General features: G+C 41.5%; 1 protein-coding gene across 2 annotated transcripts; it reads left to right on the top strand.

Annotated features, from left to right (window-relative positions):
• Positions 1–5: 5 nt before the first annotated feature.
• Upf3b (UPF3B regulator of nonsense mediated mRNA decay) lies at positions 6–24,781 on the top strand. Of its 2 annotated transcripts, XM_052738181.1 has the most exons (11): positions 6–291; positions 1,129–1,235; positions 1,397–1,503; positions 6,205–6,303; positions 8,531–8,641; positions 11,355–11,398; positions 11,979–12,161; positions 12,542–12,580; positions 14,472–14,635; positions 15,450–15,750; positions 23,795–24,781. In XM_052738181.1, exons 1-11 carry the CDS (start codon positions 136–138, stop codon positions 23,942–23,944), a joined length of 1,461 nt encoding a protein of 486 aa, XP_052594141.1. In that variant the 5' UTR covers positions 6–135; the 3' UTR covers positions 23,945–24,781. The 2 variants fall into 2 exon arrangements, with proteins under 2 accessions (XP_052594141.1, XP_052594147.1); XM_052738187.1 differs by lacking the exon at positions 12,542–12,580 and having other exon boundaries at positions 10–291.
• Positions 24,782–26,384: the final 1,603 nt, after the last annotated feature.

Genomic DNA, 26,384 nt, shown 5'->3' with positions numbered 1-26,384 from the left:
AATGGAACGCCAGGCTCTGCTTATCACTAGGGGCATTTGTTAGGGGCGGAGCTCCTGAGGCTTCTGCCCGCGAGTAGGTGCCCGGCGTAAAGGCATTGCAGCTGAGCCACGGCTCTAAGGAGCGTAACCGTGGCCATGAAGGAAGAGAAAGATCACAGGCCTAAGGAGAAGCGAGTGACCCTGTTAACGCCTCAGGGTGCCACAGGCAGTAGCCTTGGAGCTACTGCCGAAGGCGCCAAAGGAGAAGATAAGCAAGATCGCAACAGGGAGAAGAAAGAAGCTTTGAGCAAGGTGCCTATGGGCTGGTGGCCCGAGAGAGGGCGGGACGAGTACACGGATTGGGGAGGGTGGCTGGGAATGGGGCTGTTCTCTTTCTCTCCCGGGTTTCTCTTCTGTTTCTAACTGAATGAAAATTGCTTCGCTCTGTCTCACGCACAGGTGGAAATAGGATTAGCGGGTTCTGGTCAAGCCCCCGAAGTGGGGGGTGAGGGAAAAGGAGGGCTCCCAGATGAGAAGGGTTTAAGTTAGAGCTACGACTGTGAGGTGGTCATGGGAAAGGGGAGCGGCAGTAAAGATAGGGGAACTTTAATTGGGCTGAATTGCTAAATAGTCCTTGCGACACCAGGGGTGCGGAGTGAGAGTAATTGTGTAAGTGTTAATGGAGGCGAGTTGGGGAAGTACGTTAAGGGAATTGATGACCTGGAGGGACAGACAGATGGAGGGCAGTGGGGGTAATGTTTTACATATGTTAAGCCAAATGGGGAGGGAGTTCTTTCAGCGCCTGTTAGATGTGTGAGAGATACAATTGATACGATTTCGTGACATCCACGAAAGACCGGGATTTGTCTACCTGTTTACAAATAGATCCGTTTTTTTGTTTTTTGTTTTTTTAAAATGGGTTTTAAACTGCAGGGTTGCCATTTAATAACAGAACCTGACATTGTCAGGTTGCGCCAGACAGTCAGTTGTCATTTCCCAGAGTTTTTATAAACCCGCGTTGGGCTGCAGAAGAATATTTTCAGTGTTTTTATAAGTGCCTTTGTATTTTAAAGCCGATCAAGAGCCATGATTTGGGTATACCAGAAAGTTGATGTGTACTGATTTTATTTTCCCCATTCATTTCCTAAGGTGGTAATTCGAAGATTACCTCCCACTTTGACCAAGGAGCAGCTTCAGGAGCATCTTCAACCTATGCCTGATCATGATTATTTTGAGTTTTTTTCTAATGATACTAGGTAAAAAAAAAAAAAATTAAAAAACGGGGGTGGAAAACAGTCTTCCGTTCTTTTTATCCTACCCCTTTTAGTTTTTGAGCTAGTTTCTTTAATATATACATGTTTGCAATTCAGCCAGTCACCTGCAACCATATTCACATAATTGCTTTCCCCCTCTACAGTCTGTATCCTCATATGTATGCCAGAGCATATATCAACTTTAAAAACCAAGAAGACATTCTTTTATTCAGGGACCGATTTGATGGCTATGTATTTCTTGACAATAAAGGTGAGTCTTTATAAAATTTAGGGGAGTTTGCCATTTTTACATTTAAGAGAATGTGTGCAGCCACTTGTGATAACATGCCTATTATCAACACTGGTGACAGAGGCAGGAAGATGACTACAAGTTTGAGGCCATTCTGGGCTACATAGAATTACTGGAAAGAGAGGGTCAGGAAGGGGAAGGAAGGTAAGGAGGGAGGGGGACAGCAGTATACAAAACGATGCTTTCTCCATGCCTGTGTAGGTACTTTTTCTAAGCCCTTTTGAGATGAAATGTGCAACATTTAAAGGATTTTTATAATCCTCAGATATTTTTATTAACTTATTTCTTTAGTTTGATCCAGTAAATGAAATTACTACTGATTTCTCCTTATGTGACACTTTAAACTTGTTTTAAATGTTGATTTTCTGCTTCAAAGATATTAATGAATATTCTTTATGTCAATAGTCCTCAGTTAGAATACTGTTTATCTTTCTCACAAAGCTGTATATAGCTAAAACATCAGATTTGATCTCCCAAGCCGAAGATTTAATGCAGTGATTGATTACGTGTGAGGCCCTGGGTGTGATCCTCAGCACCAGCAAAACGCACGAACTCTTGGTATCCAGGATGCACAATTTATAACAAAGACAAATTTCTGACTTCACTCTAATCTCACTTTTTATTTGCTATCTGCTACTTGCAATATTTAGCCAGAATGTATCCAAGTTGGCATTTGCCAACTTTCATTTGGTTTTATAATCATAGATAAATGAAAATAGGGTTTCTTGTCTAGTTTTATTATCTCAATTACCTCAAGTTTTCGTATATTAAATCCTTGTTATGATATATGCCAATAAAAGCTGAAGGCTTGATGAATGTGTTTATCCAACTTGTGTGCACAAAGGGTAAAATAAGGGCTTCTCACTCACTAAAGTCACTCTCTGTTACACTCTTCCATGTTTAACTTTGATTAGTTTTCCCAAACCAGCTGTTTTCCCTGACCAGCATTTTTATTCTAGCAGATAGCAATGATTTCTCACTTAGTACAGGGGTCCAAGTTGTAATATTTTCATTTCTTTATCCTTTACATCTGGTACAAGTTTTGAGTCTTATCAACTTATTAATTTCTTATTTTTAAATATTTTTTAAAGATTTATTTATTTGTTACGTATACAGTGTTCTGCCTGCATGTATGCTTGCAGGCCAGAAGAGGGCACCAGATCTCATTACATATGGTAGTGAGCCACCATGCGGTTGCTGGGAATTGAACTCAAGACTTTTGGAAGAGCAGCCAGTGCTCTTAACCTCTGAGTCATCTCTCTAGCCCCTTAAATATTTTTTTAAACTTTATTTTATGTGCATTGGTATGAAGGTGTCAAATCCCCTGGAACTAGAATTACAGACAGTTGTAAGCTGCCATGTGGGTGCTGGGAATTGAACTCAGATCCTCTGGAAGAGCAGCCAGTGCTCTTAACCGCTGGGCCATCTCTCCAGCCCCTCAACTTATTAATTTCTTAAACAATTTTATTACATTTTTTTTTTTATTTTGTGTGTCTGCAGGCTATGGCACACATGTTCTCTCATTCCACCATGAGGGTCCTGGGAATTGAACTCAGGTTATCAGCCTTGGTGGCAAGTGCGCTTGTTACCCATTGAGCCCTCTCACCAGCCCATTGTGGGCTTTTTTTTTTTTTTTTAGTAACATTCTGTGTATTTAAAAAAATATTTTATGTGTATGAGTTTTGACTATGTGTATGTCTGTGTACCATATTTATGCCTGGTGCCCACAGAGGTCAGACCAGGGCATCTGATCCCTTGGAACTGGAGAGTTACAGATGGTTGTGAGCTGCCATGTCCATGCTGGGAATTGAACCCAGATCTAAGAGCAAGAAGTGCTCTTAATCACTGAGCCATCTCTCCAGCCCATAAAGTGTATTGTTCCCTGAGACTTATCTATACTTTACATTCTGTGTCCTCATCAGCCAATGTATGGACAACCACTGTCTCTTTACAGGGGTTTCTATGTTTCTGTTTCTGTATACTTCAGCCTGATGGCCATGAAATTCAGTGTTTCTGTGTGTGTGTGTGTGTGTTCGTTCATTCGTAGGATTAAACCTAGGGTCTCTCACATTACTAGGCCTTGTCTCTATCAGTGAGCTACACCCCAAACTTAAAATTACCCCTTTTGAAATGATTTAAGTTGATAGTTATGAAACAAAAATTCCAAACGCATCCTGCTAGTTTTAGCCCTCCATTGCCTTGCCCTGGTTGTGCTTTTGTTTTTGTTTGTTTGTTTCCCCAGTCTATCTCCCACTGAGCTTCAATCTTGGTTTTTATCTCTTCTATTCTTCAAATACATAGTAGTTATTCATCTAGTCTGATTCTGCATTCATTAGGATTTTCTTTTTTTATTTATTTATTATGTGTACAGTATTCTGCCTGCATGTATCCCTGCATGCCAGAAGAGGGCACCAAATCTCATTGTAGATGGTTGTGAGCCACCATGTGTTGCTGGGAATTGAACTCAGGACCTCTAGAAGAGCAGCCAGTGCTTTTAACCTCTGAGCCATCTCTCCGGCCCTCATTAGGATTTTCATAGCCATCTTTCCTTCATGATTTGTTCTTGTTTGAGACAGGGTTCCATGTAGCCTAGGGTAGCTTTGGAGTTCTCATCCTCCTGCCTTCATCTCCTAAATACTAGGATTACAAGTATGTGCCACCCAACCCAACTCCTGTTCTTATTTTATTCTAGTTTGTGTCTATATGCCACTGAAGAGAAGATAGTATTTTTTAATTTCATTAATTAAATTTATTCATTTGTTTGAGAAGATAGTATTTTGTACCTTGTGTGACATTGTTCCGTGGGAATGATCTGGTGTATCTTTTTTTAACAGTCAGTTTTCTTTTTCAATTGAAATATAATTCACGCATCATAAAATTCGCCATCTTTATGTGCAAATTTAGTAGGGTTTAGTATATTCGCCAAGTTCTACAACCATCACTTCTAATTCTGGAATGTTTTCATCATCTCCAAAGAAACCCATCTCTATTAGCAGTCTTCTACTCTCCGCCTCAGCCCTGGCAGCCAACTAATCTACTTTGTCTCTATGGATTTCCCTACTCTGGGCATTTCACATCAACAGAATCATTTAATTTGTGCAATATGTAGTCTTTTTATTTTTGTTTTACTTTGTTTTGCCTTTTTGAAACTGTCTGTCTGTGTAGACCAGGCTGGCCTGAACTTGTGGCAATCTTCCTATCTCTGTTTTCTGAGTGCTGGGATTATAGGTATGTACCATCATACCTGACTTTAAACATGTTTTTCTTTGTTTTAGTGAGGTAAAATTGACAAATTTATACAAGTCTGTTGTACAGTGTGATAACTTGATGTGTATATATACTGTGAAATGATTGCCATAATGGAGTTATTAACATCTGTCAAACTCATATTGGTACCTTACTGAAAATAATAGCTTTATGAAGATGTAATTCACACACCATAAAATATACCCTTTTAAAGCATGCAGTTCGAAGACAGGCGGTGGTGGCGCACACCTTTAATCCCAGCACTCGGGAGGCAGAGGCAGGCGGATCTCTGTGAGTTCAAGGCCAGCCTGGGCTACCAAGTGAGTTCCAGGAAAGGCGCAAAGCTACACAGAGAAATCCTGTCTCGAAAAAAACAAAAACAAAAACAAAAATGCATGCAGTCCAGTGGGTTTTTTCATATATTCACAGAATTGTATAACCATCACCACAATCTAATTTTAGACTGTAATCATCATCCCAATGAGAAACCCCATATTTATTAGCTGTCACCCCCACAACTAGCTCCAAACCATTAGACTCCCCATCCCCAGACAGGGTCTCACTCTGTATCTCATGCTGGCCTCAAACTCATGGCAGTCTTGCTCTTGAGTACTGGGATTACAGGGATGTGCTACCGTACTGAGCTGCTGTCTCTAGATTTACCTCATCTAGCTGGGCATTGTATCCCTTTAATCCCAGAGTTTGGGAGGAGGTGGGGACAGGAGGATCAGGGGTTTAAGACAGTGTCAGCTGCAAAGAAAGTTTGAGGTTGGCTGTGGTTATGTGAGGTGTTCTATTTCCAAAGCATGTTTTTTTTTTTAACATTTGCTTATTTAAGAGATTTCTAATATTTGTTAGTTTAGTTAGGATTTTGGAACCAGAGCTTGCTAAGCAGCCCAGGCTGGCCTTGAACTCAATGACCCTCTTGTTTTAACTTTCCTAATGCTGAGGTTATAGACACCAAGCCACTATGCCATGCTCTAAAATATTTTGTAATGAAAATTAATTTGTAGATTTTCTTTTCACATATCAAAATGCCACATTTTACAAGCTGAATTTCAGTGAACATTTACTTCTATGCCATATCTTTTATTTGTTGTTGTTGATTGAGATAGGCTCTTTGTGTGTCGCCCAGGCTGGCCTGAAACTCTTGGGCTCATGCAATCTTCCTGCCTCAGTCTTCCCAATAGTTGAGACTATAGGTACATACCACCACACCCAGCTTGCTGTCATGTCTTTACTTATGTTATCAGTGTTGATTCTATAGTTGTGTTAATCTAGTTAGGGTTTTGGCATTTGGGAGACTATTCAAATGACTGCCATTTAAGTAGGTCTAGAAAACAGGCTGATTTGCTTGTACCCACTTTTCACATCTTCTTTATTAAAGCAAGGATGGCATTTTTTTTCCCTAAACAGGTCAGGAATATCATGCTATCGTAGAATTTGCACCTTTTCAAAAAGCTGCAAAAAAGAAGATTAAGAAAAGAGATACAAAAGTTGGGACTATTGATGATGGTACAGTATAGCTCTGGTTATTGGCTTTTTTAGTCCTTTTGCATGATGCTTTTGTGAGTTAGACTCCAATATGTTAAATAGAAAACATATGAGTAAAGTTAATGAGAAATCTTATGCCTATGGAAGCTTTGCTGACTTGTTAGAGTGGGTGTGGATTTTCCACAGTGTTTCTGTTCTCTTTGGCTAGTGGCATTTCATTCCTCCACCACTGAGCAATCTAGTCTTGACCACTGAGCAGTAAATCATTCTGAGTCTGTTGATTAGAGATGATAAGAAAAATCAGTTTTTAAATGATATTAACTGCTCCTTGCAGCCTCCTACCATTGCTATGATTTAACTTTTAGTTTCCATTATCTTTCTAAAACAAGGTTTGACCTATGGTTGAAAATATTGTAAAAAGTTTTTGAGATTTATTTATTTTATTTTATGTATATGAGTATTTTATCTGCATGTATGTCTGTATACCACTTGTGTGCCTGGCGAAAGGAGAGGCCAGAAGAGGGCGTTGGGTCCCCTGGAACTAGAATTATAGGTGATTATGAGCCACTATGTGGGTGCTTAGAATTAAACCCAGGTCCTCTGAAAGAGCAATCAGTGCTCTTAACTACTGAGCCATCTTTAAAAAGCCGCCCAAAACTTTAAAAAATATTGATGTATATAATGGGGATGGGAGGGAATGCATAAGTATAGAGTTTAGAAGACAATTTTTAGGAGTTGGTTCTTCTCTTCTACCATTTGGGTCCTGGGGATTGAACTCGGGTCATCAGCAAATGTCTTTACCCCTGAACCATCTTGACAGACACCCCCACCCAAGGGGGAAAAAACCTTTTTTTTTTCTTAAAAACAACTTTTTATCTCCAAGTAACTTCATATAAAGCAACTGAAATTGCCAGTCTAATCTAAGCTTTGAATATTCTGTTAACAATACATATAGTTATTAAGCTAAACAGAAATATAGGAATGGAAAACTGGCTTAATTTCCATGTAAGGCAAAACCAACTCTGGATTTTGAGATTTTGGTAACATTATGTTGGCTAACTGTTGTACAACTGTTGTTGTATTGGATAAGGATTTAGCCCCAGTATTTTTTTTTTATTTTACTTTTTTTTTTTAAAGATTTATTTATCATGTATACAGTGTTCTGTCTGCATGTATCCCTGCAGGCCAGAAGAGGACAAAAGATCTCATTATGGATGGTTGTGAGCCACCATGTGGTTGCTACAAATTGAACTCAGGTCCTCTGGAAGAGCAGTCAGTGCTCTTCACCACTGAGCCATTTCTCCAGCCCCTAATTTTATTTTTTATATGTTTGGGTGTTTTGCCTGCATGTATATCATGTGCATAGGTGGTGCTCTCAGAGGCTAGAAGAAGGTGTTGAATTCCCCTAGAATTGAAGTAACAGAAGGTTGTGGATCCTCTAAAAGAGCAGCCAGTGTTGTTAACCACTTAGCCATCTAGCCAACCACCAGCCACAATATTTTTTATATCGTATTGATTTTTTAGAATCACCTTTGTTGAATTTTTGTCATTTGTTATTATAACAAGTACTTTATAAAACAGCAAAGACTCGAGTACACAGCTTTTTATTGATGATATTGCAAATTATATAATGACTCAGGTATATTTATTTCCCTTTCTTAGGACAGAGGTATGTAGGAGAGAATTCCAGGAATCACCACAGTCTCCAAAGCCATGTCTAGGACTTGGCCTCTAGTTTATCTTTTTGGAACATCACACTTTCCTATGTTGAGTTTTTATAAAGTGGGGTGTGCCATGCACAAATTGCTTATATGCTGTTAATGAATACTCTGTAATTCCCATTTCTCCTATAAGTGTGGCTCTGGGTTCATAGGAGCCTTAGATTTTCTTTTTCTCCTGAGATTCTGGGCTCAAACCTAGTGCCTCACCCATGCCTAGCAAGTGCTCTAAAACTGAGCTGCCATCCCAGGCCTGGAGCAGTGTTCCACCTCTTGTCAGTGTGTTCTAATGTATGGTCTCTCATTTCTCCTGACTGCTCTGTTACACCAGACTCCCACGGTGGGTATCAGTAATTTGCGTCCCAAGATAGCCCTAGTCATCTAGCTTGTGTGAGTGTTCTGTTTGTTTTTGTTTTTTAAGTCTTCCATTTAGTAGAAAAGTATCTTCTTAGATAAATACCTGTCCTACATAATATTTCTTATTTGTTTGTTCAAGTCTCTGTTTTCTGGTTCCTTAAATAATCATTTAGATCCAGAATACAGGAAATTTTTGGAGAGTTATGCCACAGACAATGAAAAAATGACATCTACTCCAGAGACATTGCTGGAGGAAATAGAAGCCAAGAATCGAGAATTAATAGGTAAGGAGGAAAAGGATTTTGGCCAGTGGCTTTTTCATCAGCCTCCCTAAGTCTGTGTCCTCCCGCCTGACCTGGTAGCTCTGTGATCTTGAAGTCACTCCCTTCTCTGAGACTGCATCTCTTGGAATGCACAGTTAATAGCTACCTCACAGGATCAGGACACTGCACCCACCCGGGAGACAAGGTTCTAGTGGCTCTCTCAGTGTCGCACAGCTGGGATACAAGCATGCACAGTTGAAAGCTTGTTACGTACGGAATGCCTAGCCGATGGCAAACCTTGGAAGAAAAATTGGTGTCTCCTAGCAGTAAATTCTTACTCCTAAAAATTGACCTGGTAATCTAAAAAACTGAAGTTCATTATTATAAAATTGAAAATCTGGCCGGGCGGTGGTGGCGCACGCCTTTAATCCGGGAGGCAGAGCCAGGCGGATCTCTGTGAGTTCGAGGCCAGCCTGGTCTACTGAGCGAGATCCAGGAAAGGCGCAAAGCTGCACAGTGAAACCCTGTCTCGGAAAAACCAAAAAAAAAAAGAAAAGAAAATCTGAAAAATTTTAGCTTAGATGTTGGTTCTAAGCAGCCAACTCTAACTACTGACATAGTGTTTGACCCAGAATTTCCACTCCTAGGAATTTACCCTGTAAATTTATCCATTTATTTATCCATAATCCTAGCTATTTAGGAAACGGAGGTAGGAGGATAGAAAGTTAAGGCCTGCCTGAGCTACAGTTTGTTCACGGCCAGTTGGGTAATTTAGTGAGCCGGATGCTGTCTCAAAAATAAAATAAAATAAAATAAAACAGAGACGAAACAAAAAACAGTAATGGTGGCATACCTTTGTAACCCCAGCATCGGGGGTGGAGGTAGAAGAAGAGGGATTAGAGGTTAAGACCATCCTTGGAGAGCTGGGCAGTAGTGCCGCACAGCTTTAATCCCAGTACTTAGGAGGCAGAGACAGGCGGATCTCCAGGTTTGAGACCAACCTGGTCTATAGAGTGAGTTCTAGGACATCCAGGGCTGTTACACAGAGAAACCCTGTCTTGAAAAAAAAAAAAAGATCATCCTTGGTTACTTAGTGAGTTCCAGACCAGTCTAAGCCATATTAGACCCTATCGCTAAACAAACAAAAAGAAAGTTTAAAAAAAAATAAGTGTTCAAAAAGATGCCATCAAGGCTAATATTGTTCAGCATGTTGAAAAATGAATTTAAATAAATTTCTTTTTTTAAATTCATTTTTTTAAATTTCATTTTGTTCGTTTGTTGTTTTGAGACAGGATCTCTCTGTGGCCCTGGCTGTCCTGGAACTCCAGACTATGCTGGCCTCACAGAGATCACAGAGACCCTCCTGCCTCTGTCTCCCTAGTGTGTCACCATGTCCATCCCACTTTTCCTTTTTGAATGCTTATGTGGGGGAGGTATGCGCACAGGGGTGTGGGTGCCTGAAGATGCAGGAGGCTTCAGATTGCCTAAGACTGGAATTCTGATGTGGCTCCTGAGAGGTGAACTCAGGTCTTCTGCAGTAGCAGTAACCACTGAGCTGTCTCTGCAGCCCCCTTAAATAGAATTCTAAAGATTGATTTCTAATAGTGAATATGCAGAATAAGCACATTTCTGGTAGCTTCCTTAGAATAAATTCCAAGAAGTAGAAATAGGGTATCAGGATGATTAGATGTTTGTAGCACAAACCCCTGCCCTCGGTTTCTTTCCAGTTGAACAAACTTATACTCCTATATAATAAGAATGTACTTATTTGTGTCTTACCAGTTAAAAATTACTTATAAAAACGTTCAGTATTTCTTTTTTTTTTTTTTTTTTTTTTGGTTTTTCGAGACAGGGTTTCTCTGTGTAGCTTTGCGCCTTTCCTGGAACTCACTTGGTAGCCCAGGCTGGCCTCGAACTCACAGAGATCCACCTGGCTCTGCCTCCCGAGTGCTGGGATTAAAGGCGTGCGCCACCACCGCCCGGCTCAGTATTTCTTTTTTAAGATTTATTTTTTATGTATACAGATGCTTTGTCTGCACGTATACCTGCAGACCAGAAGAGGGCATCAGATTGTGAGCTGCCATGTGGGTGCTGGGAACTGAATTCAGGACCTTTAGAAGAGTCCTCTTAACTGCTGAGCCATCTCTCCAACCAGACTGTTTAGTATTTCATTGTCTTTTTTTTTAAGATTCATTTATTTATTATGTATACAGTGTTCTGTCCATATATATGCATGCAAACCAGAAGAGGGCACCAGATCTCATTATGGATGGTTGTGAGCCACCATGTGGTTGCTGGGAATTGAACTCAGGACCTCTGGAAGAACAGCTAGTGCTCTTAACCGCTGAGCCATCTCTCCAGACCCCCTTTCAGTATTTCAATGACAGTTTATTCACTTTTTTTTTCTGTCTTTTTTTTTTTTTTTTTGAGAGGGTCTCATATATCCCAGGCTGGCCACAAACTATGTAACCATATAGCCAAAGATAGTCTCAACTCCTGATCTTCTTGCCTCCACAGGTGTGTGCCACCACACCCAGTTTTATTCACTTTTGAAAAATGTATTTTAAGCCTGCATTTTGAAATAGAATACTATACAACTTGTTTGGATTAATACAGTGGTGAATTTTATAAGGGGTATAATTTCTCCATCTTGAGTGGGTAGCAGGGGATGACTGAAAGCCAAATGCTTTCTGGGCTTAATAAGCATTATTAATAATCTGCTTATGCTTTATAGCTAAAAGGACAACCCCACTTTTGAGCTTCCTGAAGAACAAGCAGGTGAGTGTTCATTTTTGTAGTTTTCCTGGTTCTTTATTAGTTCACAGTGTATAAACATTTGAGAGCCTTAGGATCCTACAGGAGAAGTAGCTGTTTTCTCACAGTTAGCCCTTGAAGATCTAGCTTGTTTGGCCATCTTCTTGGTGGTGGTGGGCCTAGGGGCTTACCCTGCAGACATGGAGAGAGCTTTGTTGTCCCAGAGACATTTGTGATACCCTGAAAGCCTTGAGAATGTACAAAGGAAACCGTGGGAACAGGTCCCAGTCTTGATTCTCCAGAGGATGGATATTAAGTATGTTGTAGAAAGTAGGAAAGAAGCCGGGCGGTGGTGCACGCTTTTAGTCCCAGCACTCAGGAGGCAGAGCCAGGAGGATCTCTGTGAGTTCAAGGCCAGCCTGGTCTACAGAGCAAGATCCAGGACAGGCACCAAAACTACACAGAGAAACTCTGTCTCGAAAAACAAAAAAAAAAGTAGGAAAGAAGTCAGATGGGTTAGCAGGTACCTACCCATAACGCCTTTGTGGCTAGTGGGGGTTTTGTGGTACCTATGTCATTGGAAGGATTGTGTTGGTATTTCTAGAGAATGAGAGAAGAAAAGAGGGAAGAAAGGAGGAGACGAGAAATAGAAAGGAAAAGACAGAGAGAAGAAGAGAGAAGAAAATGGAAAGAAGAGGAGAAACGAAAAAGAAAAGATATAGAAAAGCTAAAGAAGATAGAGAGAGTTCCAGAAAGGGAAAAAATAAAGGACGAACCAAAGATTAAGGTATGAAAACAACGGAAACGGACTGCATGTCACTGAAAACTGCATGTATCTGTTTATGCATGAGCCTTGTGTTGTTGCAAGTTTTGTTTTGTTTTTGCACTTTTGGGGGTGGGTTATTGAAATAAAGAGATTTCCCATTATATTAATAGTATTAAGTTTTAAGCTTAAAATGAATTAGAAGGATTCAGTAGTTTACCCAATGCTATCGTCCTTCATTGCAGATCTGTTTTGTTCAAGTCACTAATGTTTGCTATGTGGGTTGCTAGTCTCTCAGTTTCTGGACTTAGGCTTGGCTTGCATGAATTTGGGGTTTTATTCAGCTTTTCTTTCATAAATGATACATGAAGTTGCCTCATCTGTTTGTTTTCCACTGTCTTCAGGTACACAGGTTTCTGTTACAAGCTGTGAATCAGAAAAATGTAAGGATCAAGTACATGATACAGAGCACCTAGTATCATGTCGTACACACAGGTCTTAGCTAATAAGAACTTTTGGTGGTGGTGGTAGTGTTCCGTGTTGAAACCCCTTCAGATTGACTTGGGTCTTTGTGAAAGCTGAGCTATTTGACATCTGTCTTTAAAAGGAAACCCCAAACCAGGCATGGTAATTCATTAAGGTAGATGGGTTTAGTGTGAAGTCAGCCTGGCCTGCAGTTCCAGCACCTACTTCAATAAAATAGGATAGAATAAAAGAGAGGGCACCCAAGTGACCCTGATGCTCTACTGTGTGCCCAGAAGCCTTAACAATGCAGGTTCAGAGGAAAGTCAGTTTATATAGTGCTTTCTCATCTTTTTATATGCCTCTCCTAACTGGCAGGGAAGAGTATTGACTAATAATACCCTGCCAAGTGCTCTCCCTCTCATGTGATTCCCGAGTTACTGTCTTGCATCTAGGAATCTGTGATCAGCAGGTTTGCTTATTGCTACATTGCATATAGGAAGAGGAAAACCTGTAGAAAGATCTCAGCCTTGCTGCTTCCTTCCCAAGGGCATGGCTTGGGCAGCCCTTGTTCCAGTGAACATCCCAGAGACATACTCGCAGCTAGACCTTCAGAAAGTCTGAGAGCATCTCACCGATATGACAGCATGGTCACCTTCTACTTTCTGGAAATACAGCAGTTTGCGGGGGGCTGGGGTTTCCTGAGTCTCCTTTGGACTCATCATTGCTGATACAGGGGAAGGTCCACCTTAGTTCCTTCCAGCTGAGTCTCTGTCTACCATGCCAGAAATGATTTGACTTGCTCGTCCTCGTGATGAGCAAGACAGCCAAAAGGTAGAGCCAGCCATGCTGGAGAGCTTCTCTAATGTTCTTATTAGAGGAATGAACATCTTGGTATCTAATACAGGTAGATGTTCGTTAGAGAAATAAGAACACTTCAGATGAAACCTGCACATCTGCCCTCGTTTTACTTTGGGACCTTCTTTGTGTCCATTTCGGATTCCCATTTGTAGTGGCTGTGTGTGCTGAAGTAGCTCATGCTTAAGTCCTGTGGTTCATTTGCCTTTTGCTTGGTGACTTGCATGATGCCTTCTCCCTGAGATGAACCTCTTATGATGCATTTACTGCGATATTTTGTTTTGCCTAAGAATCTGCCTATCCAACACCTAGCAGGGGTATCTATGATACCTCTTTATAGCAATGATGTCAGAGAGAGTGGCATATGTGGTACTGAGTAGAGATGGAATTTCAACATTCTATTGTATAAGGCTTTGGGATTGTAAAAATCCAATGCCAATAAATACTGCTATTTATCTTTAGTGATAATGTGATTATACCATCATAAATATGTTATTCTCAGGCTTAAGGCAGAATCATTCCCACAATGGATCTCTCCTTTGGTGATCAAGGTATTTGGCATTACAAGTTTATACACATAAGAAAAACAAAAACAAAAAAAATTGACTCACTTAAAAGTTTGACCTGTAGCCAGGTAGGGTGGTGCACGCTTTTAACTAGCACTAGGGAGACAAATAAAGGCAGATTGTAATTTCCTGGCTATCCTGGGCTACATAGTGAGAACCTGTCTCAAAACCCCTTCAAAAGAGTCCATTTAAAACCAAAGGAGTCTTGATCCCATTGCCACAGGATGATGAAACCACTTCCCGTGGAAGGAATGATACTTTCACTCTGCTAGTATCCTTTTAGTAAATCACTATTGTATACTAGTTGTTTGTCTGGAAGTTTGAGAATAATGGCAAAGATAAGGGGCTTCTGTTGTCTAAAGTTAAAATATTTAGTATATTGTGGGATTTTTGATAGACTCAGAAGGCAATGCCCCATTTACCAAAATGAAAATTTTCTCTTTAAAAGCTGCTCAAGAAACCAGAAAAAGGAGATGAAAAAGAACTTGATAAAAGAGACAAAGCCAAGAAAATGGACAAAGAGAATGTGAATGAAGAAAGAGCCAGTGGGCAAAGTTGTACTCTGCCCAAGCGTTCTGATGTCGTCGAACTGAGGGATGAAAAGCCGAAGAGGTCAGTCAGCAATTGAGAGCTCTTAGCATGTTTCATCACTAGCCACTGGTGGAGATGCCATGCACTTTACTTGCATGGAGTTAAATGATTTGCTGCTTGGACTGGTGTACTCACCTGTAATAACACTGAGGCTGAGGTAGGAGGATTGCTGGTTTCAAGGCCAGCCTAGATTACATGGTAAGACCTTGTCAAAAAAAAAAGAAAAAGAAAAAACAGGTGAATTGCTTTCTCTGGGTGGAGGGAGGAGGAGGAAAGGTTTCAAATCTTCTAGTGTCTTCATCTAGGTGAATGACCTTTGGTTTTCCTTTTTTAAAGATTGATTTATATTATTTTCAGTTATGTACATGTGTCTAGTGTGTGTCTATGTGCACATGTGTGCAAGTGCCCTTGGAGGCCATAGGTGTCAGATCCCCCTGTGGCTGGAGTTACAGGTGGTTGTGAGCTCCTGGTGTGGGTGCTGGCAACCAAACCTGGGTTTTCTGCAAAAGCAATAGGTTCTTAACTGGTGAGCCAGACTTCCGGTTTTGCTTGTTTTTCTCAAACTACTACTTTTTCCTCAGCTGTAGCAGCAGTGCATCCTCATTAGGGTGGCCAAGTTAGGATCACAGTGTTTCTGCATTTGCAATTGTAGGATGCTTGAAGGTTCAGTCTCAGGGTCCTTTCTTGGTTCTGTTCTGGTTTTCAGACGGGTCTCAGGTGTTTGAGGCCAGCCTATGGTGCTGGGACCTGAGCCCCGGGCATTTCATACATCATTAGGTAAAGCACTCTGTCAACCGAGCTGTATTTCCAGGTCTCTTGGTTGTTTTCCATGCAGGCCTGAGGAGGAGAGTTTCAGAGACTACAGAGACAGGGAGCGGGATTATGAAAGAGATCAGGAGCGCATGATCCGAGAAAGAGAGAGGCTGAAGCGGCAGGAGGAAGAACGGCGGAGACAGCAGCAGAAGGAGCGCTATGAGAAAGAGAAGGCTTTCAAACGAAAGGAAGAGGAGCTGAAGCGAGAGAAAGAAGCCCTTCGAGATAAAGGAAAGAAGAGTGAGAATACAGAGTCAATATGCACCTCAGAAAAAACTGAAAGGAAAGAGGAAGTGGTTAAGAGAGATCGCATAAGGAACAAGGTGCTGCTTTTCAGTTTTTTTATGAGGATTGCTTCTCCCATTCTTACAAGTATAAATGCAAAGGAATGCGCTCTCCCCACCCTAACTAGGTACTGAACCCAGGGCCTTGCAAGCTTTCTGCCAGTGAGCTTCATCCCCAGTCCCTATTGTGGAATTTTCATTTTCTTTTGTAACTTTTTTGTTTGTTTTCGAGACAGGGTTTCTCTGTGTGGTTTTGGTGCCTGTCCTGGATCTCACTCTGTAGACCAGGCTGGCCTTGAACTCACAGAGATCCACCTGCCTCTGCCTCCCGAGTGCTGGGATTAAAGGCGTGCACCACCACCGCCGCTGCCGCCACCACCCAGCCTTTTGTTACAATTTATTCATTTATTTTGTGTGTGCATGTACATGAGTGTGTGCAAGTGCACATATGTCTCAGTGCATGAGGAACAGTCAGAGGACAATCTGGGGGAGTCGGTTCTCTCCTTCCACCATGTAGGTTCTGGGGATTGAACTCAGCTTGTCAAGCTTGGCAGCAAGTGCCTTTAACCGATAAACAGTAATTCTTTTTTTCAAGACAGGGTTTCTCTGTGTAGTTTTAGAGCCTGTCTTGGATCTTGCTCTGTAGACCAGGCTGGCCTCGAACTCAGAGAGATCTGCCTGGCTCTGCCTCCCGAGTGCTGGGATTAAAGCATGTGCCGCCACCACCACCCCGGCCAAACAGTAATTTCTTAATATCCTATTTATTCATATTCAGAGTTTCCCAGTTGCATCGTTAATGTCTTCTTAAATAGGGGCTATGAACAAAGTTCATAGAATGTGTGTGTCTGAAATAGTTAAATTGTGTGTGGTTGAATTCTCTTTTGATCTATCCAATCTCCTTTTGTTTTCCTGACATTGAATTGTTTGTTGCAGAAACCAGTTTGTCTTATGGATCTTCTCAGATCGAAGATGGGCAAATTATAGTATTGTGACCTCATTAACCATATACATCCTATGTGTCTTTTATAGTTAGTAATTAAGTGCTGGTACTGTGATAGACAACTTAGCACTAAAAATTTACAATTAACTAAACAATTTTAAAGTGAAAATAATAGTCAAATCTAGGCTGGCAATCAGCAAACTTTTCTAGAAAGGACCAGCTGGTAAAGATATTAAGCTGAGCCGGGCGGTGGTGGCACACGCCTTTAATCCCAGCACTCTTGGGAGGCAGAACCAGGCAGATCTCTGTGAGTTCGAGGCCAGCCTGGGCTACCAAGTGAGTTCCAGGAAAGGCGCAAAGCTACACAGAGAAACCTTGTCTCGAAAAACCAAAAAAAAAAAAAAAAAAAAAAAGATACTAAGCTGTATCAGCCATATAGTCTCTGACATAGCAGCTAAACTTAGTTAGGAAAACAAGCATTATGGTATATTAAAAAGGATTTTGGAGTTGGGAGTATTTCTCAGTGGTTAAGAGTGCTTGCCTTTCGAGGCCAGCCTGGTATACAAAGTGAGTTCCAGGAAAGGCACAAAACTACACAGAGAACCCCTGTGTCGAAAAACCAAAAAAAAAAAAAGAGTGCTTGCCTAGACTGCAGGAGGCCCTAGGTTCAATCCTAGCACTGCAAAAAGGAAAAAAAAATGAATGAATCGAGTAAGGCAGTGTCCCAAGCACATCTTATTTATTTAAAAACAACAACAACAACAACAACAAAAACCAAACAAACTTGGGGATGGAGAGATGGCTTAGCAGTTAAGGATGGACATTGCTTTTCCAGAGTCCTGGAGTTCAGTTTCTAGCATCCATGTCAGGCGCTCACAGACACCTATAACTCCAGCCTCTTTAGGTAACTGCACATACATGCACACATGCACACACACACCCCACAGTTAAAAGTAATAAAAATGAATCTTTAAGGGCTGGAGAGATGGCTCAGAGGTTAAGAGCACTGCTTGCTCTTCCAAAGGTCCTGAGTTCAATTCCCAGCAACCACATGGTGGCTCACAACCATCTGTAATGAGATCTGGCGCCCTCTTCTGGCCTGCAGGGATATGTGCATCAGAACACTGTATACATAATAAATAAATAAATCTTTAAAAAAACAAATGAATCTTTAAAAGGGCTGGGCATGGTGGTCCACACCTTTAATCCTAGAACTCAGGAGGCAGGAGCAGGTTGACAGGCAGGTAGATCTTTACAAATTTGAGGCTAACTGGTCTAAACAGTGAGTTTCAGGCCAGCTAAGGCTACATAGTGAGACCCTCATTCAAAAACAAAAACAAAATAAACAAAACACCTGGTATGCCCTGATCTAGAGACTTCGAATATACTCACACTCAGTCTTGGGCAAGAATATTCTTTTGGGTTTTTTTCGAGACAGGGTTTCTCTGTGTAGCTTTGCACCTTTCCTGGAACTCACTCTGTAGACCAGGCTGGCCTCGAACTCACAGAGATCCGCCTGCCTCTGCGAGTGCTGGGATTAAAGGCGTGCGCCACTACCGCCCGGCTATTAAGTGACCTTTTTTGCAAGAATATTCTTAAGCGATGCTGTGTTCCCTTCCTCTTATATCGCATTAGGAAGAATATGCTGCCTGGATATCCTATTTTGTTGTTAGTTGACTTATAAGGACTCAGAGTTTTGCTGTGTAACATAGGCTGGTCTTGCCCTCATGGCAATCTTGCATAAGACTCCAGAGTGCTAAAATTACAGATGTGCACCTGTGCTGAATGTGGGTTTCCATTGTTTTAGGACAACAGTTCTCAACCTGTAGGTCATGACCCTTTGGCAAATCTCTATCTCCAAAAATACTTACATTATGATTCATAACAGTAGCAAAATGACAGCTATGAGGTAGCAATGAAAATAAGTTTATGGTTGGGGGTCCCCACAACCTGAGGAACTGTAGTAAAGGGTCGCAGCATTAGGAAGGTTGGGAACCACTACTTTAGGATGGTGTATGGTTGAGTGGCTCTTGTGAAGCCTGTGCCCACTTGAATATGTGTACTACTTCCTCTTCTCGTACATGTCTCTCTTTCCCTCCTCTTCATCCCCCCTTTTTATCACTAATGACTTATTTTTAGATGATGATGATGTGTGTCTGTGCACCCTGTGTGCAGTACCTGAGGAGGCCAGAAGAGGCCATCAGATACCATAGACCTGGAGTTACATATATTTGCGATCACCACATGTGTACTGGAACAGATCCAAAATCCTCTGAAAGAGCAGCCTGTGCTCTTAACTGCTGAGCCATCTTACATCTCCTCTCTTTTCCATTTTTGATTCATTTGTTTGAGACAGAATTTCATGTAACTCATGCTGACCTTAACTACTATATAGCCTAGGATGGCCTTGAACTCCTGATCCTCCTTCCTCCCCATCTCCTCAGTCAGAGGTATGTACCCTTGTGCCTTTCTCATCTCTCCCCCTTTATTTATTTATTTATTTATTTTCCCTGAGACCGGGTTTCTCTGTGTAATTTTGGTGCCTGTCCTGGATCTTGCTCTGTAGACCAGGCTGGCCTTGAACTCACAGAGATCCGCCTGGCTCTGCCTCCCAAGTGCTGGGATTAAAGGTGTGCACCACCACCACCCGGCTATCTCCCCCTTTGTTAACATACATGCTTAAATCTGTATTTAAATGTTTTTCTTGGCTGGAGAGATGGCTCAGAGGTTAAGAGCACTGACTGCTCTTCCAGAGGTCCTGAGTTCCCAGCAACCACATGGTGGCTCACAACCATCTGTAATGAGATCTGGCGCCCTCTTCTGGTGTGTAGGAATATATGCAGACAGAAAAACTACACATAATTTAAAAATAAATAAATCTTTAAATAAATAAATAAATGTTTTTCTTTTTTCTTTCTTTTTTTTTCAAGACAGGGGTTTTTCCGTGTAGCCTTGGAACCTGTCCTGGAACTTGCTTTGTAGACCAGGCTGACCTCGAACTCACAGAGATTCTCCTGTCTCTGCTTCCCAAGTAGAGTGCTGGGATTAAAGGCGTGCGCCCCCACCGCCTGGTTTAAATCTTTTCTTAATAGACTCTCTCTCTCAAAAAAAGTCATAATTGAACAATAACAACTGCCCTTATTCTTGAAAATACAAGCTGAAATATTGAAATATTCTTAAATGATTCTGCAAGAAAATAATGTGTGAAAAGAATGTGTACACATACATTAAAGACAGAAAAGGCAAATGTGACAAAATGTTACTATTTGGTGAACCCTAGGAGGAGGATATGTGGTATTCACTGCACTAATTTTATAAAATATTTTAGTTGATTTCAAGCTTTTCAAGATAAAGGGTTGACAAGGGGCCAGCAAGATAGTTTAGTGGGTAAAGTGCTTGCTGCCAAGCTAGACAATCCAAATTCAATCCCTGGGACCCACATGGTAGAAAGAAGGAATCAATTCCTACAGGTTATTCCTCTGACCTTCATATGATCGTGTGTATACCCAAATAAACATAATTTTTTATACGTTGAAAAAACCAGGTATGATGATGCATGCCTGTAATCCTAGCCCTCAAGAGGCTGAAGCAGGAGGATTGTGAGTTTGAGACCTCCTTGGGCTATATAGTGAGACCTTGTTTTAGAATAAGGGTGAAAAAAAAACATGAAATATTAATACCATTAGCTTGTTATGCAAGAAAAGGAGATAAACACTTTATTTCCCTTTATTTACCAGTGTTGAGAGTAAAGATTGGTGTCCCAGCAGTATCTCGGGGTTATCATTGTGTTATGTTTAGTCCTTAAGAACACATAGACTTAGGAATCTTCATTTGTATACTTTCTCCCTTGGTTTTTTGTTTGTTTATAACGTAGTCTAGGCTGGTCTCAAATTTAATATGTAGCTGAGGATAACTTTGAACTTCTGATCTTCCTGACACCACCTCTTGAATGCTGGGAATCAAACCAAGAGCCTTGTACATGCTAAGCAAGTAGTCTACTAACTGAGCCACAGCCTGCACCCCACCTTGTTTTTTGAGACAGGGTTTTGCTACATAAGACAGCCAGGCAAGAACTCAAGGCGATCCTCTTGCCCTGCCCTCTCAACTGCTGACATTGTAGATGGGAGACAGTGCCTGCCTTAGACATCTTCATTGCATTCTAACTTGCTATTAGCAGCTCTTTATCCTTGGTGTTCAATTCACTGTGGCTTTGTACACTAGAAGCCCCATTATCTATATCTGGAAATATTATGCAGTGGTCTCAAGTATTTGAACATTTCATCTTGTGAAAGCAGTGAAATATTTTGCTACAGTTACTTAATAGGAATAGTGCTTTAGGGCTGGGGACATAGCTTCTGTTAGAGCACTTGCCTGGCATGTGCATGGCTCTGGGTTCAATCCACAGCACCACATACAGAAGAAGAATAACACTTTAGGGTTAGCTTTCATAAATCAGGAAGAAAGGGTAAGGAAGGCCTATAATTTTCTGTTGAACTTTCTTTGAGGGGATAGGGAGCTCCTTGACCTTGAATAAGAGGTTTGTGCATGCAAAGCTTGTGTTCTACTGAGTCATACACCCCAATTCTTTTTTTGTTATTATTCTGTATTACTATTTTTGTGGGTTTGGTTTTCTTATTGTTTTGTTTGAGACATGTAGCCCAGGCTGGCCCCAAACTCAGTATGTAACTAAGGATGACCTCCAACTTCTGATCTTCCTGCCTCTACCTCCCAAGTGTTACAATTACACACTTGTATCACTACGCCTGGTTTATGCTCTGATCGAACCCAGGGCTTCACACATGCTAGACAAGCACTGTATCATGTGAGCGATATCCCCAGCCCACCACTTGCTAAATTCTTAAAATGGCTTACAAGATTTCTAGGGTCAAACAGTCATAAAGCAAACATAGGACTTGAATTAAGGGTCCAAGGCCATGATTTTGTTGGCTTACTGAGGAATCTGATTCTAAAGTGCCACCTACTCGGGTGGTGGGTTGTACCTAAATTTGAGCACATGTTTTTAGCCAAGGACAGTAGCAAAGTTGTAGTCCCAACTACTGGGGAGGCTGAGGCAAGGAGATCACGGGAGCCTAGGAGTTCAAGACCAGCCTGGACAACACAGTGAGATTTTACTTTTTAAAACGTTTGGCAATTTACATAGAGTCTAACCTCATAATTTTCAGGGACATTTCCATGCTTTTTATTTTCAAATTTATTAACGTGTGTGTGTGTGTGTGTGTGTGTGTGTGTGTGTGTGTGTGTGTACAAGCATACACACCGATGTGTGCAAATCAATGCAGGAGTTGGCTCTTTCCTTTTTCTTTGTGGTTCCTTTGGATCAAAGTCACCCACTGGGCTATCTCACTGGCCAAAGTTTTCATTCTAAATTAATCTCCATATCTATATCTATTACATATATTGCTGTGCTAGGGATCAAACTCAAGACCTTGTTAGGCAAGCACTCTGCCACTGAGCTAAATCCCCAGACCATCCTAAACATATTTTTAGGTAGTGTTGGATTTTACAGTGAATTTATTACATGGGACATGGTGGCTTGTGTCTGTAATCCCAGCACTCAGAAGTTTGAGTTAGGAGGACTTCAAATTGAAGGTCAGTCTGGGCTACCTTAGGCCCTGTTCTCCCCCTCCCACCAAAAGGGCAATTTACTGGTGGAGAATGACAAGCAGGTAATTGTTGAGGTTTCTCCAGAGTTTTCTTCTCCTAGGGCCAAGGGCCAAGGATCTAACCCTGGCTTTGCACAGACTAGGCAAGAATCTGTTACTGAGCTACAGCTTAGCCCTTTCTTTGTCTTATTAGTTAGGGTTTCTATTGCTCTGAAGAGACACCATGACCATGGCAACTCTTATAACACATGTAATTGGGTGGCTTACAGTTCAGAGGTTCAGTCCATTATCACCATGGTGGGACATGGTGGCGTGCAGGCAGACATGGTGCTGGAGAAGAAGCTGAGAATTCTGCATCTTTGACCTGCAGTCAACAGGAAGTGAACTGAGTGTCTTACTGGGCATGGCTTGAGCATATATGACACCTCAAAGGTTGCCCCCACAGTGACACACTTCCTCCAACAAGGCCATACCCACTCCAGCAAAGCCACACCTCCTAATAGTGCCACTCCCTATGAGCTTATGGGGGGGTGCTAATTACATTCAAACTACTACACCGTTGATTGTTGTAGTTTTTTTTTTTTTTTAAATGAAATAAGTCTTTTTTTTTTAGATTTATTTATTTATTATGTATACAATGTTCTGCCTGCATGTATGTCTACAGACCAGAAGAGGGCACCAGATCTCATTACAGATGGTTGTGAGCCACCATGTGGTTGCTGGGAATTGAACTCAGGACCTCTAGAAGAGCAGTCAGTGCTCTTAACCTCTGAGCCATCTCTCCAGTCCGATTGTTGTAGTTTTGACATTTAAAAAATTAAGAGTTAATTATGTAATCCTGAGATGGCTTTAAAAGTTAGGCAAATACATTATATGCATGTATGAAATTCTCAAAGAATTAATAAAAATATTTTAAAACTAGGCAGTAGATTTCTCAAAATATTACACCAGACATGTAAGGTAATTCTTAAGTGACTACAAGTTGGGTATGGTGTCGAATGCCTTTAATCCCAGTACTTGGGAGGCAGAAACAGGTGGTTCTTTATGTTTGAGGCCAGCTAGGTCTAGAGAGTGAGTTCTAGGACAGCCAAGTCTACACAGAGAAACCCTGTCCTTTTTTTTTTTTTGAGAAACCCTGTCTGAAGTAAAGAAGTGACGGCAACTATGACTGGTGTTGATGGCCTGCAGTCTTACCTACTCAGAAGGCTGAGGCAAGAAGATACTAAGTTCAAGGCCTGCCCGGGCAACTTAGTGATAGTCTGTCTCAGAATAAATAGAAAAAGGGCTGGAAATGCAGCTCGGTGGAGCACTTACCTACCATGCACAAGGGTCTAGTTTCAATCCCTCCTTTAAAAATGGTTGCTTTTCAGATACAGGAAATGGGAAGTTATTATGTAGCACACATTCAGGTCTTTGACTTGGTTTCGGAGGATATGGATGTATAATTTAGGGCTCTGAAACCAGCCACGTTAAAGAGGAGTAACAGTGTTGTAACGTGAATATTTTGTTTTTGCTTCAGGATCGTCCAGCAATGCAGCTTTACCAACCAGGAGCTCGAAGCCGAAATCGACTCTGTCTCTCTGATGACAACATCAAACCTGGAGATTCACCTGTGGACAAAAAGCAGGAAAGTGGTATTAGCCATAGAAAAGAAGGAGGAGAGGAGTGAGAAGTCCCAATGGCCATAGGTGTCCTGACTGTCCAGGCAGCCAAAGAGCACGTATTATGCTATCCAGAAGTGCCTTCAGGGCAGAGGAACAGAGAACAAGAAAAGGAGTCGCTGTGCTGGTGGGATGCACTGCAGAGGAGTGTAGTGTGTCTGAGCAGGAAAAGATTGCAGGCTCAGAATCGGAAGTACAATTTCATTGTTTTTTGCAGTTTTCACAAGTTAATTTTAATGTCTCAGAAAAAGACGGTAGCAAGAGCATTGCAAGCAAAAAATGTCAAGTAAGGACTTAACTTTGTATGACACAAGCAGAAAAGGAGCAGGGGCTAATCAACAGGTGTTCTTAATCTTGGCTTGGAACAGCTTAGTTTGAGTGGAGCGGAAGCACACTAAGTCTTGTTGGGCTCGAACTGTTTTGCATTGTTGGTGATAACTGTTGACTCTGTAGTGTAGAAGCAACAAGCATGTAATTGTAGCACAAGTAGAGTGGAGGATAGAGCAAATGATGGCTGATGGAAAAGATTTAAATAGTCATGTTAATTCTATATCCTGTGTCTGAAGTTTTTGTAATTATAGCTTGTTTTGTTTACTTCTGTGAACTTAGCATCAAAAAATATTTGTAAATGTCTCGTTTTACCTTTAGCATTTTCTCCCTATTAATAGGTAAAGTGTAGTCCTTGGTTAGTTGCTGACAATCTAGTCTTTGTTTTATCTTAGGTATGATGACTTGAGTACATACCCTCTCCAGGAAGGAAACTACACCAATATCTATCTGTTAAATGGCAGCTTTCTGTCTTAGCTTGTTTTGTATTGCTGTCAATAAATTTTGACTTCACTCAAGTATGAAGCTACATTTATTTGTTCAGATACTGACTTATTTGTGGTACTGGGAACAGAACCAAGGGTCTCAAGCCTGCTGTATGTGCAATCTGCCACTCAGCTATAACCTCCAGCCTCAAGCGAAGTGAGTTTATTAACTTTATTAAGTAGCTGTTGCTTTAGAGAAATTAAACATTTGATACTGAATTAACTTCTGGGGAATTTTGAAAGGGGATAAATGATATTAATTTCTGCCTTCAGTAGGCAAGGAGAGGCTTCAACCAAAAAGAGGGGTCAGATCATGGTTCACCATTCTTTTACCATAAGAAACAAAATGAGCCAGGTGGTGGTGGCACACGCCTTTAATCCCAGCACTCGGGAGGCAGAGGCAGGCAGATCTCTGTGAGTTTGAGGACAGCCTGGTCCACAGAGGGAGATCCAGGACAGCCAGGACTATTTCACCGAAAAACCCTGTCTTGAAAAACCAAAAAAAAGAAAAAGAAAAAAGAAAAGAAACAACAACCAAAAAAGAAACAAAATGAAGGTAGACACAGTGTTTCACACCTGCAATCCCAGCACTCAGAAGGTCAAGGCACAAGGGTTGACATAAGTTTGAGGTCATCCTGGGCTACATAGTAGGATCTAGGCTAGCCTGAGCTATAAAGTGAGAGTGTCTCAAACAACAAATGAATCGTGTATTTTGATCCCATTCATTCCCTGTCCCTTTGTATCCACCCTCCACCCCTGCAACCCCCCCCCCAAATAAAACAAAATTTAAGAGAAGGGAAAATATAAAAATCTCATCATGGAAGCTGCAGTGTGGTGTAGCCCTTTGTCCATATGTCTTTACGTGCAAGTGTTCATTGCAAAGAGTCAGTGGTTCGATTCAAGGCCTCTGGTTTCTGCTGCACTATTAATGCTGGGCCTCACTGGGACGCTACTTGGATATCCTGTTGTTGCCCTGTGTTGTGGAGATCCTGCAGCTTTGGGTCTGCGGGTCAGGTTTCTTCACATGCTCCAGCATATAGACTGAAGTTTCTCCGACCTGCCCAGTCCCACCCGGGCAGCAGCTGTTTTTATAAAATCATCTTTCAGAGGCTTGATATTAATTACAAACGGTTTGGTCTATGGCTCAGGCTTATGGCTAGCTAGCTATTACATCTTAAATTAACTCATTTCTATTAATCTATGTATTGCTATGTGTCTCATGGCTTTACCTGTGTTCTATTACATCTTGCTCCCCTGGCAGCTCACAGCATCACTCCGACTGTGTCTTTTTTCTCCCTGTATCTCTCTTGGATTTCCTGCCTGGCTATATCCTGTGTTGCCATAGGCCAAAATAGCTTCTTCACTTACCAATAGTAGCAACACATATTCACAGCATACAGAAAGACCATCCCACAGCACCAGCGGATTGTAGATGGGGTGGATGTTGGGGCCGGTCAAGTCATAACCCTGATTCTGGGCCTGGGCTGCTGTAGGGTTGGTCAGCCCGCCAGTTCTCCTGTCTTCATTACCAGGATGAGCTCTCTAGCATTGCCCCTGCTAATTCACCTCTTGTGGCAGTGAGTGAGGGGTGGGACCAGTTCTGCTTTCACACTGTCAGGGTCTGCTCTTCTACACC

Source organism: Peromyscus californicus, unplaced genomic scaffold (genome assembly GCF_007827085.1).
Source record: "Peromyscus californicus insignis strain IS unplaced genomic scaffold, ASM782708v3 Scaffold_10__1_contigs__length_136768540, whole genome shotgun sequence".
Taxonomy (NCBI): domain Eukaryota; kingdom Metazoa; phylum Chordata; class Mammalia; order Rodentia; family Cricetidae; genus Peromyscus; species Peromyscus californicus.
This window is presented reverse-complemented; position numbering and strand designations above follow the sequence as displayed.